This window comes from Macrosteles quadrilineatus, unplaced genomic scaffold, assembly GCF_028750875.1.
Source record: "Macrosteles quadrilineatus isolate MER2022 unplaced genomic scaffold, UCM_ALF_1.0 Scaffold_3__2_contigs__length_128488019, whole genome shotgun sequence".
In the NCBI taxonomy this organism is placed as follows: Eukaryota; Metazoa; Arthropoda; class Insecta; order Hemiptera; family Cicadellidae; genus Macrosteles; species Macrosteles quadrilineatus.
The window spans coordinates 36,286,797-36,301,368 of record NW_026542596.1 but is presented as its reverse complement, the minus strand read 5'-3'; the positions used below and the strand labels follow the sequence as shown (position 1 = coordinate 36,301,368).

General features: G+C 34.9%; 1 protein-coding gene across 1 annotated transcript in view; it reads right to left on the bottom strand.

Annotated features, from left to right (window-relative positions):
* LOC128989965 (lactoperoxidase-like) overlaps positions 1-14,286 on the bottom strand; it is a 101,640-nt gene extending 87,354 nt beyond the window's left edge. Inside the window, exons 1-2 of the mRNA XM_054412140.1 lie at positions 14,251-14,286; positions 5,039-5,137 (exon numbers count right to left, since the gene is read on the bottom strand). Of these exons, the coding sequence (XP_054268115.1) occupies positions 5,039-5,137; positions 14,251-14,252 (101 nt within the window). The 5' untranslated portion in view covers positions 14,253-14,286. The remainder of the gene's footprint in view (positions 1-5,038; positions 5,138-14,250) is intronic.
* Positions 14,287-14,572: the final 286 nt, after the last annotated feature.

The window sequence follows — 14,572 nt, the reverse complement described above, 5'->3', positions numbered from 1 at the left end:
AAGCTCATCAGAGATTAAGTCCATTTTCCACATCATTTCTTCGACGTTTTCGACATGAGCGACGAACTTTTTCCAGTCTTCAGAAGAAACTCTGTCGAGGGCGTTGCTTAGGAGAGTTTCGACAGATTTCAGTGTGTAGTCTGTATTGTTCCTTGCAACTTCACTTTTTACTTTTGCCCATGCTAGTTCAATAGGGTTTAAGTCACAGTGGTACGGGGGGAGACGCAAAACGCAATGGCCACACTCTTCCGCTAATTTGTCAATTTTATACTGTTTCGCCGCCTGTCGAATGTGTCCTGGGATTCGCAAAAGAAGTTCTGCCTTTACGTCTTGGTGGTTAAAACTGACGCCATTTTCTTGTAACCAGTCCTGGATTTCTTTTTTTCTCCAACTCATATTGGGAAGTTTTTTCACTGTCTCACTGTGGTAGGAAGCATTGTCCATTACAATTACACTATCAGCGGGTAGTAGGTGTAAAATGCCCGTAAACCAACTTTCAAATGCTGCAGCATTCATTTCGTCGTGGTGCGTAGCGTTTTGCATGTTTGCTGTTTTTTTTTGCTCTGTAAACCCAGCGAGCGTCTTTGTTACTTGTGGGGTCCGTGGGGTCTTTTAAAAACCCGTTCTCATTTCCTATGTGAACCACTATATACCGTCCACCTTTTCCTGGTATGTCCTTAAGTCCTGTTGTCTCTCCATCCAAAAACGCTTGCTTTGCTGATTTAATGTAAGTTGGTGTCCAAGCTTTTTTTACAGTATGACCAGCATTACACCAAGTTTCATCCAAGTAGAATATATTTTTCTTTTGCTCTCTATACTCTTTTATTTTGATTAGATATTGTCTTCTCCATTGCACTATGTCCTCTCTTTCAATAAGGATTGATTTCCGCTGCCTTTTTACGAACTTAAAACCTAGATCGTTCATAAGTTTTCTCGTTGTACGAGCACTTACATTTGGGAGATCAGCATCGGCGTTTATCATTTCAGCTATTTTGTCTGATGTTGGTGGAATATTCTCCCTATACAACGAGTGCACTATTCTTCTTATTCCGTTCTTTTCAAAGTCGGTTAATTTTTCCATCCTCGTTCGTTTTCCTACTTGATGTGGTCTCTTCTTCCCGGGGGTTACAGGAGGTCCTTCATCAAACTCCTTTCGTAGCCGTTCTACAGTTGATCTACCACACCCTGTCAAGACTCCAACTCTTTCAGCAACATTTCTCTTTGACATATCTGGATTTTCTCTCCGCAAAACTGCATAAACATTTAATATGATTCGTCGCTCTCCACTTGTATACGCACGTTGAGTTTTCGGCGTGATGTATTTCTCGGGTGACTGCGGTCTCGGGTCTTCCTCTTCCATCGTCTACGTAAGCTAAACACTCAAACGTTTAACACTAACACACCAACTCACACGAACTATAACGTTATATTAGCCGAACTTCTCTAAGAGACGAACTAACACTGACTGAAGATCATAGCGATTTTTCGGTGACAATCTTTGAGTGGTTACTCACGAGGCAAAGGTCATCATGAGTCACTGGAAGGACGACTGACAACAAATACGTGACAGCCAGATTTGTCAGACTGAAGCAGTAAACTTCTGACACATCTTTTAAATATCCAAAGTTATGATAATAGACACGATCATGACTACACTTCCTAACATTTTCAAAGGCAGAATGCAAGGCAGTGAATGCCTGGTTCGTATAAAACCCTTCATATTAAGTTTTTGATATTGCCTAGTCTATCACAAATTAATATTGAAAGTAACTTTTGAACCTGATTTGAATCTCTGCTGTCACCGGGTTCAAAAATAAGTTGTCAAAGATGTGTTTGTAGCACAACCAACCAGTAAATATAATTTTTATTATTAACGGTTAGGTTTTCTTAATAACAATTCAATTACCGGTATTTGTTGCTTGAAAAGGCAAAATTAAACCGATTTGTTCGAAATTTGATATCAAATGTCACAAAATTTCATGATAAAGAACGTAGTGATATTTGTTTTTGTAAATCATCAAAAGTTGTCCAAGCTACATATTTATACTGGACATATTTATTATGAGTCAGTGCCACTTGTTTCCTTGGATGCCAGTGCGGACGCCCCAACAATAGGAGTCGGACCCGGGCAACCTAAGCCGATTAGTGATACTTGACTGACTCTCTGCCTCACTCTGACCGTTCCAAAACTTATAGTTATGTGTCAACTTTGAAATTAAATTGGTTTATTCCTTGCAAAATCTGGTTTTCTATAACTTAGTACCCGTTTAACAGTATTTGCATTTAGAATATTTATAAATATTTTAAAACCACAGTTAAGTAACAGGTCGGTATCATCGAGTAAATATATATTTAAATCTTAATATACAACAAAAGAATTGACTGATTTACTAAACATTGAATAATTTCTTCAAAATGTTAAAATTTGCCAAAACCAACCATTTAACCACTTTTTTAATATTATACATGTAAATTAGCAGGAATTTATTGATTTAACACCATAAACAGAAATGCTGTTTGAGTTAATAATGATGAAATTTTACAAATTTAAACCATTCAAACACTATGTTATAACGTATAATTGTTTTTATTTCCTTTAACAGTCATTAATTGGGAACTGATAAGTTAAAGTGCTTGCCTAAATGCCCGGTTTGGTCCTGAGAAAAGTCAGTAGCTTTTTGATAGTCCTTGATCGTTTTAACCTGACTAAAGAAACAGCTGATCTTAGTCAGGGCCAAAGCTACACAGGTCATCTCACTTAATTCTACACTCATCTTGAATTTTTCAGCACAAAATGCGCTAGGTAAAAATGTTGTCAGAAAAGTACTGTAATGATAATGATAATGAATGTGAAACATCGTTTAAACGCCAAATTACAACATTAAGTTGAACAAAAGTAAGAATGAAATCTTGCTAATGCAAGATAAATAAACATCCTCAAGGAACTTCCATTTTGTTCACAGGTACAACCACTTATTAAACACAGATGAAATCTCCAAACAGCAAATCTTATGTTAGACAATAACACAGTAGCCAAAATTAAAACAAATCACTCAGTTCCGACAGCGGTTCTTCCTGATAAGATCCGAGGAAGCTGGGAGGCCATATTTTGGCCCTAACAGAGGCCAAGGGGCACAAGGGTATCTCATAGGGTGTAAGCTCCAGTTGCAATGCATGCAGGGAAAGTGCCTCGCTTCCTGTGCTTATCACATTGTTGCATATCCGGTCTACAACAATGGACTGACACAATCTACGCATGCGCAACTTGAAGATCACGTAAGTATATCCTCAAGACCGTATTCAGAGTAAATCTCATCCTTATAGCATAGTATACATGAGAATTACATACATATTTTCTCTTGATTCAATTTTCTGTCCCATTCTGTCTCATATACGTAGACAAGTTCGTAACCTTATCAAGTAGTATTTTCAGTAGTATAAATCTGGGATTTTTAACAGAGGGCCATGCTTATACGTAGACCATCGCAGCTGAAACAGCTTATTGTGCACTCTCATTCACAGGTCCTCATTCTCCGTCAAATCCCCGGTTCTTAGTGAACCATGAGATCCCTTTGACTTGAATGTTTTCATTACACTTCAAAGAATAAATTCAAAACATTGAAGACTTGCAAAACATGTCAAGAAATCGAATTGAAAAAAAATCCTATAAGAGTAGTATCGTAGCTGTCTTAGTATTAAACGTATGGTAAAAATTGTTCATTGGTTTTGCGTAATAGAAATACAATTGTTTGTCCTAGGACGCTAGGCTTTAGTACGTTTTCTGTGGCTTTAGCCTGAGATAGTTATACACATTACTTTAGTAGTTTTCCCATATGTTTTACTTATGGGTTGTGATATAATAACTTAAAATCAGATGAAATCCATTGGTTATTTGGTAGTTAAACCCGATGATCTTATAGGGTCCAAAATCCTACACTAGAACAAAAATTGGAACTTCATCTTTTATATCGTTACATATATTTCAAAATTGTCCAAACCATACATCCGTGAGCCAAAATACAGCCAGATTCGTAAATCAAGAACCTACTCCGGTTTCTTCCAGTTCACCGCCTCATTGTTGACATAGCACCGAACTCACTCCTTTCAATGTTTGCAACTTTCAGATCATTAATTCATTCGCTGCGAATTGTTCCGTCGGAACTTGACTCAGAACTTGCCAAGTTGCCGTCTTGCATAGTTCAGTAAGCCCGGGGCGAGTGTCTTTCCGCCGTCGTGTTTACATCGTATTTCAATCTAATTACCAAACTTTGAGGCTTATAGCTTTGGTAATTAGATCGGTATTGAATTTAAATTTAGAATTTTAAAATCGCAAGTCAATAACTAAAAGTATGAGAAAATTGAGTTGTGATGTTTTTGGCTTTTGAAATACATTTATTATGTTACGATTTATGGTCAAGGAGGGAATATGCACGATTATGAATTTAACTAAATACTGTCACATTATTTTTTTCTATAAATGTTAGAACGGTATCTTAAAAGAAATACACCACATAAGGACGCTTTCCTACATATGTTCTATCGTTATAGTTGTAAATGTAGTAAAACTGTTTTAACTAATGTTTTCCCAAATAGTTCCATGGACGTCCATAGTATAATTATGGTGATCCTAAAGTGTATTATGCTGTGATTAAGGTGTGACTGGATACAACATTTTATAAATTAGCAATGTGATTTATTTTTAATTGAGTTGACAAGTTCACATGGCTTCAATAGAACAGAATGTCATATAAGACAAAATACTCTATGCTAAGTTGAATTCTCAGTACTTACTTTATGCGGCCCATGGCTTAGTTTCTGACGACACATTTGGAATTCTGGCTTACCATTTAGCCCCGACAGAAGAGTATTTAATAATGTAAAAGGTACACTATCCTAACTCTAACATTAGATACTACTCTATACTTACTCTTCGGGTTTCAATTTTGACCACACATTCGGAAGTCTGAGCCCCAATAAACCTAATTTAATACTGTATAAAATATTATATTCTATGCTAACTCTAACATCAGATACTTACTCTATGCGGCCCGTGGCTTCAAGCGTGACGGCACACTCAGAATTCTGGCTGACCACTCGGTCCCAACAGAACAACAGGCTCAACACACCCAAACACCACCTAAACAGTAACAACATTGATAATGTTATATAATTAGGGATATTTCAGAAATACGAGTATGCTCATTTCATCAGTTAAGTCTATGGGCGAATTAGCATGTTCCATTTCAGTCGTTGACGATGATTAATGAAACTTTTCTCTAGTAAAACATTTTTACCATAGTCAGCTGTTTACCGTAAATCAATATCCCTAATCTTATGGATGTATCTAAATACTGTATATGGAAAATTCTTGTCTTCTCTTGGACATAACACTTCTGTAATTCTATTCTCAACGGAAACAATGAGTTTTATTGACGCAAGCTAAATTACAGTACCGTAAGACACTTTTTAAGCTCAAACGTTTGTATCAATGTTATCTTTACTCCATTGCCAATCTATTCTATATATAATTCAGTTTTAAAAATCTTTGTACAACTAAATCTAGAGTTCTACTGGACCGATTTTATTAATTAATGGGTCGTTGGAAAGCTGAAGTCGTGTAGATTTGCAAATAATTATGAAAGTTTTTTTTTGTTATGATTTACGGTTAAAATTTTTAAAAAAACATGTTTTCCATAAGAAATACATTGAAAAAGGTGTTTGCACACTTTTTATTTAAGTGCGACTTTTGGCTGCCTTTTTTGGTATTTCCAAGAAGTAAATGGTATCAATTTGTAGGAAATTTTATGCTCTTTCAGAATATTACCTTTCACTTCGGTCGATTTCCTCCCCATTTAAAAGTTATTTGCAAAAAAGCTAAGCAGCCTCCGAATTTATAGTAATGAGAAAATATTGAGTTTGGGATATTTTTGTTAAACTTTGTACAACTAAATCTAGACTTCTACTGGACCGAATTTGTTAATTAATGGGTCATTCGAAAGCCATGTAGATTTGCAAACTTGTTAAACTTTGTACAATTAAATCTACAGTTCTACTGAACCGATTTTATTAATTAATAGGCCATTGGAAAGCCTAATTTGTGTGGATTTGCAAATAATTATAAAAGTTTGATTTTTTTTAGATTTACTAGGTGAAACCATATGAAACCCGTCAAGTTCAACAGTTACTGTTGAGGTTGCAAGCAAGATCGTTTGACTATAAATCGATGTTAAATAACTCTATTTTTTGAACAATTTGTGTTGTTCGTGATTTAGCTGTGTGCTTTAGGTACGTCCGATCTTAATAATCAATAAATCAAATGGAAGCTGGTATTTCACTGAAGGTTCTTAGGTCAAAACAATTAGAATAACGTAATTAGAATGAAGTACCATATCCAAGATATAATCAAATTTATATTTTCTGATTGAGCGATACAGTATCTTGAACTTATCTGTTTAAAACCATCAATATCTCAAGTGAAAGCCTTTGAATTATTTTAAGACCAAGACATATAAAATAACTTAAATAAAAATAGAATAACGTATCATTGATTGCAGATAAGTACTAAAACGATTGTAATTATTGTTGATTCGTGGTTCAGCAGTGTGCTTTGGGAAGTCCGATGTTAATAATCAATAGCTCAAATGAAAGCTGGTATTTCACTAAAGGTTTTTAGACCAAAACATATAGGTTAATGTAATTAGAACTGCTGGAATACATCTTTAATTGAAGTAAAAAAAAAATAAATTCTTTCGTCGAGTAATATATTAGATAAATTAATGATGATGCTTGATGACAAATATGTGCTTGCATAGCTTTATTTTAAAACCAAAATTATAAAAATCGGGCAGGTAGAAGAGCCAAACGAACTAAAAAAAATAAATAAAGAAATGTACAGGGAGGCAGTTTGTGTATAACTCGAAATATACGTCAAAATGAATGCCGATGCTTGATGGCAAATCTGCGGTACGTCCATAACTTTTAGTTTAAGGCCAAAATTATGAAAATCGGTCGGGTAGAAGAGCTAACCTGACTCGGAAAAGAAAAACCAATATTTTTTATAGATGGCAATAATTGGTTTACCAGTATGCATATTCTAATCATACGAAACATGTGTTAATAATTCAACAGCTCATTGTTATATTGTTATCTAATTGATTTTTCTTTGATTAATGTTGTTGTTAACAATTTGCATTTGTGTTTAAAGTGTGTTCCTTATGTTAAGTGTATGATTCTAATGTGATGTGCGTAATCTGTACCATTAATATCAGTGAGTAAAGTGGTGTATGGATTTCATAACCATTATTTTACTAGAGACCGTTGTATTTAACCACAACGGGCACTGTTGATAGTCAGCTAATAATACCAAACCTTGCAAACAATGCAACCTAAACAATGCATATAAGCTGATCGGTAAAAGTTAAGAAACCAGGAATACCAACATAAAATAAGTTAGTTTTGTCGAAAGTGTCTCATGATATACCATGTACAAGTATACTTGTAATTATTTGGGTTGCGTTTAAGAAAAACACTCTGTATTTTGTAAAAATTATAAAAAACGAACGAAAACTTAAAAAAAAAACTAACATCTCTCCATTTATGCGGTCCTACACTATACATGAAAGAAATCTTTTTTGACTCAACAAACACATACTTGAAGGCAAAGTAAGAAACAAAAAATTCACCCAAGTTATTTCAAATGTAACTAGAGTATTCAAGGATCAAAATCTCACGTCACCTCAAAATATCATATAGCAAAGTACACTGGGGTTTACAGCGTACTACATTTGTAATAAACTATTCTCTTATCAACGTACGTAATGTCCACAGTTTCTTGTGAGCGATCCTTGAGCAATACATCTTGTGGTTGCAGTGATAAGCCTATTGTTCCCAATGGCGGGACGCGGGAAGGTTCCCTGTTATTGTTAAATGGTTTAATGAACCACCGTAGTCTCTGTCAGGATCAAGGTCACTGATGTCTCGCCATGAATCAGAACCTTATAGCATTGAATGTTTACCATTGAGGGGAGCGAGCTGGTAGAGCGCGGGACTTCGGTCCCTGAGGTCCCCGGTCCAAATCTCGCCAAATCACCAAGGGATTTTATCAAAGTGATAATGCCGCAACGCATACTGTAGGTCTAGCCTGAAGTAATGTGAAAAAAATCTGGGCTCGTGCCTACATCCTAGTGAAAAAAAATGAATTTTAGGATACTGAAGTTGACATCTCATCTGTATGGGCCAGCTTTAGCAAGACTTTATTCAAGAAGATAGTTGGTTGAGTTACTTGCAGAATGCGATATTGTAATATTTCTAAGGTCGCCTTTACCTTTTGGTACGAGCATTGACTTTGTGATTCCGAAGCACGAATACTGGAACAGAACCAGTATTGACCATAAACATAAACAAATGACGTTGCTGGCCCAAAAATAAACATTATTTAACATTGCTTAAATGGAATTACTGAAATCATATAAATGGTATTAGTATAGGGTAGGAATCGGGCCAGTGACGTAATTTGTTTATGTTTATGGTCCATTATTCGTGTACCGATGTAGACATCCAATCCATCTATAAGGAACATCTGTTGTTTGTTACTGTATACTGTCTGTTCTGTACTATATTTGAACAGTTCTGTGAGTGTGCTAGTGTCTAAAATTCTATTATCTGCCTTATTTTTGTTACTGAGATAGTTATTTGTCAAAAGGCCAATGAAAACATACAGCTAGACAACAATACCTAGCATTACAAATATATATTTGGTAATAAACTTTAGGGCTAACATCGGAAAAATAAATATTTACGAGTAGACCCGTGCGAAACTGTGCATTTTATTAGGTTTCAACACTTTTTCCATGGCTAAAACGAATCCATAGTATTGTCCTGTTGTCTTTAAAAGATTATGTTTTAAGACAGTTATTAGGTGAAAAACTACTGCAATAAATTAAACTCGAATACAATAAATTAAATGTTTTGATATAATTTGTAGATCTACACCATAAATAATTGTTTACCTACCTCAATTAGGTTGTAATCATAAAAGAGTAGTCTATTTAAAATACATTTCCATAAACTGTTTTGTCACTTATTTACATTCTGACTGTAGTTAAACATTCATCTGAAGGATCAGCTGTTAGTTACAACTCACGTTTCAAACCGTCAGGAAGAAAGTTGATAGGCATCACTGAATCATACCATTGAATTAATAGTCAAAGATCATACTTAGAAATAAATCAAACTTGAGGGTCCTAAATGAAATTACCCTTTTTATTTACCATTCGTCCCTCCACTAGATCACTAGACTTAAAACGACACCTAAAATCTAAAAATAAGTATGACGGGGATCTTACAAGGAAACTCTCTTTGTATAGAGTACATAGATAGTTTGATGGATTGGCTGAAGAATTGAACCAAAGGTTTTGAAGTCAAAAAGCGTCTCACACGTAGGCATTGTATAAGAAAGTATTTCAAGAAATAAAGAATATTCTTGAAAGTCACGAAATAGTTGTTTGTGTAATTAGTGTGCGAATTGGCACTTTGCTGCACATGAGAGAGAAGTTTACGAGCCGCATTCGAGTGTGGAAAGTTTCTCGAGTGCAGCAAAGACAGTTTGCGCTCGTGTTACACATTATATTTTTTCTACAGTTACTATAAAGCATAGAAATAATTAGTCTTTCAAACAATATAAAACACGTTTTTAGGTTAGGTTAAATCAAAGCGTTGAAAGAAATTAAAAACACAATGAAAACTATTACGATTGTTTAAGTTATGTTATGTTTTTTTTTAATTTAATAAATTATTTGTGGTATTGTGCTAATAGAATGGTTTTAAGTTTTAAGTGCATAATTCATCAACTTATTGACTTTATTTTTCCAAAGTTTTTATAAAAAGTATTGTATTTGTTTTCTCTCAAAGAAATTTCTGGGAACGGATTAGCGTGTTATTAATTTTAGTGTATTGATCAAGTCAATGACTTGGATGGAAGGAACTATTAAAATATAATAGATATGTTTGGAGTATGTCTATAACGTGAAAACTACTTGTCCAATTAATTGAGCTGATCTTTTCCATTAGTAGAGCCAATATAACCACAGGCTTAAAGGACATAGTCATCTTTTATTTTAATACTCTACTAGGGCTCCACCCTGACAGCCTATTAAAACCAATGTTGTTTTTCAAAGTAACCATGAAATGCCTTTTTCTCCTTAGTCTATGTTAATACTCATGAAGTCAAACGGGACGAAGCCCACGGGTAACAGCTAGTACTAAAATAAATTTTAAAACCCGAACTGTATCTGGACGTTACACTTTCCCTGGCCCGTACCCTGACGTCCCTGACTACTTGATGATACCCTTATATCAGATGGGGGACACGTTCACTTAGATGACCCTAGGTCGGGCCCACATCACGAGGAGAAAGCTGTCAAATTATACATTTAACACTGATCACTTTCATTCTACCGTTTATTTAATTCACAAGGAAAACCTGCAGAATGTCTAAATGGTAATATTGGAAGTGTTTTTATTACACACCTTGGCCAAAAAATAATCGATAAAATCTACAGCTTAATAAACGAGTTACCAAAGATCGTAAAAGTTAACTATGACTAATTTTAAAGCTTGCATAATTAAGTTTTGTTTAGGACTCTTCAACAGTAATCAGCTGTTCCATTGTTGTTAGCGCGTTTGAATTTTCAAAACAAACAGTTGCAATTTGGAAGTGCAGTTTAAAGAACACAGTGAATTTGATGGTTTATAGAGACGAAATTTGTAGTGTTTTTTTTTTTTTTTTTTTTGTCTGGGGTTTGTGAAAGATCAAGTTTATCCATCCCACGCCAATCTTAAACAAAGATGATAAGCGGTAATTTTAAGCCTTTGGGAAAAAAGCTAATGACATTCGCCACAATGTGTGGTCAGAGCTGGAACACCGACTTGAATTTCTTCGATCAAATAACGGAGAACATGGAGAGGTTAGGTGGTAAAACCATGTAGAAAAAACTTAGGAAGTCAAGTAAGATAATGGATATTTACCGTTTTATCTTTAATGAAAAGTGATTATGCCAGTTTAATTTTTATCCATTCTTTTTGGAATACACGGTATATTCGTTTTGATTTTTGTGTTGGGAATTTGTTGGCGTATCGTACTTATTATGCAATAAGGTCAGGTTCAATTTGAGACTAAACACTTATGCTCCTCCTGAAACCGTGTTGAGTGTTCATACGTAGACCTACCCTTATTTATTAGCTTTTAATATGTGACTAAAGAATCAGCTCAGCTTGGTCAGTACCAAGGCCAAATCATCTCACTCCATTACTTTCTTACCCGCATTCATATTCAGAATGCACTAAGTACGTCATAGCACGGATATTAGAACAGAAATTGTATGGATTATAAACATAAAACATTACGTCACTGGCCCGAATATCATACCATTGACTATTGATACAACTAGACATTCCATCACCATGTTAAAATTATTGCCAGTTTTTAAATCAAAATTGTCTTAGTTGGTGTGAGTGTACGACAGATTGTGTTTATGTATATTAATGATATCTGTCGAATACTTTTACTTTTTTATGAAGTCAAACTAACTAATGGAATGACTAATTGTGAACTATAGCAACTGTTATGACCCATCAACTCGGACATCAACAAAAGGTAATGTAGAAAATAGAATTTTAGGCACTAGCGCATTCTGTGACTGGCTCACACAACTATGTCCTATGTTGTATGAAGAAATTGCGACAGTTGGTCCATAACAACGTTTTTAAACACTCCCGTTATAATTATACAAACATGTTTACTAGCGGTAAGGTAAATAAACGTCCCAGTGCAGTGATTAAAGACAGTGAAGAAATTCATGAACTCGCTACTCAAAGACTCAGAAACTGAAATTAATGCGTGTCAAAGTAATGTTGAACCCCAGCTGTTACAGTGTATGCTACTTTACTGATATCATGACACATCATGTTACACTAATAAACATGTTCCATCCGCAGCCAGGCGATCAGCTGATGCGATCAAGAAGGCAGAGACTTGCTGAGGCGGAAGTGAGGGAGGAATGATTGTTGTTGAGTAACACCTGAAGGTCGCGGCCACGGACCGGAAATGCGCTTGCGGTTGTGTGATTGTTAGGATCCGGAGTTGAGTGAAGAATGTGATGTACAGTAACTTTTTGTCACGTGTGTGTGAAAGATGCAGGCCATGCTTTTAATGTATTTTTTACGGCTAGTCCAAATGTTTAAATGCTAAAAAGCTACCTACATCACAAAACTTAGGTACTGCATTTTTTTAAATTCGAATTTACCTTACAGATATTCCGAACAGATATATAAACTGTGATCATATTACCAGCAATCAAAGCGTTTGTTGCCCAGTAACATAAGTTTAAATAGCTAATTTAAATATGCAAAGGTGCTGAAACAGGTTATTTGTGTACTGTAACCAGTGGGCAAAGTTGCACTAATACACATGAGATCAATATTTACGCACAAGCCATAGGCGAGCGTGGAAAGTTTCTCGAGTGCAGCAAAGTCAGTTTGCACTCGCGTTACACATTATATTTTTCATACAATACTATAAAGCATATGAATAATTAGTATTTCATACACTGTACAAGACGTTTTTAGGTTAGGTTAAATACAAACATTGAACGGAATGGGAAACGCTGCACCAGCTAATTGTAGTCGTAATATCTTTAAGTGTTGCCAACTTATTTTCCTACGCGTATTACGTGCCTCATAAAAGCACGCTGTTTTGTGTTCTTTGATTGGAAAACTGGAGTGAGGCAAAAGTAAAAATAGGGAAATTCGCTAAAAATGCGACAAAAGTAAAACGAGTGCGGCAAAAGTAAGTAAATGCAGCAATTAGCAACTTTCTGTGCTGTAATCAGTGCAAGGAAGTCCACCTCAGGTGACTGTAGGAATATCATTTTTACTTGTATAAAATATTGGTTTTAACTTTACGAATAATAGGGTACATTCATTTGGCTGTAAGTCCCAAAGTTGTATGTTTTTCTGATGGTAAACCAAATCGTATAAAGCTCTTAAAACTGCACTATTAAAGCTATATAAAATGTGGAAAATCTATAATTTAGCATTTTACAAATGGTGACATGACTTTGTGAGGGTGTATCGAAAATGGTAAATCATTGATTTTGTTAAAGGTATTTTCTAAATTGGATTCATGTCTCTAGTAAACGTCTGTGAAAGTATTCAAGACCACAAAACGTGATATTCTAAAGTAACGTGGTATACGTGGTTGAACATTTGTTATGATATGTTTAGTGTTATATATGTTTTGTCATGTTTAGTGTTTAGTGAACCAAATCAATAGCATTCGATGCATATGTGGCTAATCCTTTCCCATCAAGCAGCAATTTACAAATTCCCCATATCGTGTTATTTGGTCGTAATAATACGAGTATTAAAGTACCTATAAATAAAGAGAAGACATCGACGGAGGAGTCAATCAATACCATAAATAAGCATAAAGATGTTTTCACCTGATCTAAAATTTTTATAAATTAGAAAGTATTTTAATCTAGACGTGTATGGGCGTAAATGGAGACTACTAATGAAGGTTTAATTTAACGAAGGTCCCCCTCTCTTATCTCTTAAGCCTACTATAGGACTTAAGTACATCAATACATTTTCTGAACAAGGAAGGTTACAACTGACTTATATGCTTTATACAACTTCACATAGCTACATTATTTAAATTTTATTCTTAACAGCTTGTCCTTCACCAGAATCATAATATTTATCATCACGATGATGTTTAACTATTGGTTTTATTTCATATGTATGTAGCTAACTATTACATTAAAAAAAATATTTTTTTAATACATTCTAACCTTTTAAATTTTGACGAACTTTTTAGATTTTTACTTTGCAACTGTATTATCATTGGTCAATGGGAGTGCAAGTAAGTTTCTAACAATGTTGTAAAATTTAAAGTGTTTATGTGTTAAATATTGGTGAGGTTTGGAGCACACTAATATTGACTGAATTTGCGCTTCGGGGGTAGATTTTACTATTGTAGATACAAGATACCGTATGGTTTACAATTAAGTAGTAAACAAAAAAAACTCTACATAAAACTGTACGAAATTAACCAAAAATTTTGTCTTAAACTGATCCATTAGATTGATATTCCTATCAGTAAATACATATATTTGGCGTTATCTATTTTGTTATGTGAATTTCATATAGTATACCATTAAGTAGCCGGCCGGTGCCGTGGTTGGTACTTACATGGCGGCAGATGTTCCACTGACTCCTGCGCCCGAACCTAACCTCAACCTTGCTGACACTTTCGTTCTCGTTCTCACTTTCCTCTTTGCAGGCTCTGTCATTAAAACAGCTGACTGGCCCACTGATCCTGATCACGTGTGTAACAGCTGATTTCTCATCCGATAAGAAAGTGTTGTTTTGATTTGTTAGGCAGTTTGAGGTTACGACTTTAAACTGGTGTTTTTAACCCGATAGGGTTTAGAGTTTAGAGCTTGCTAATATGTGCTAACGTGGCTAACTTTGCCAATACATTATAGTTCTGTACTATCTACACCTTATTAGA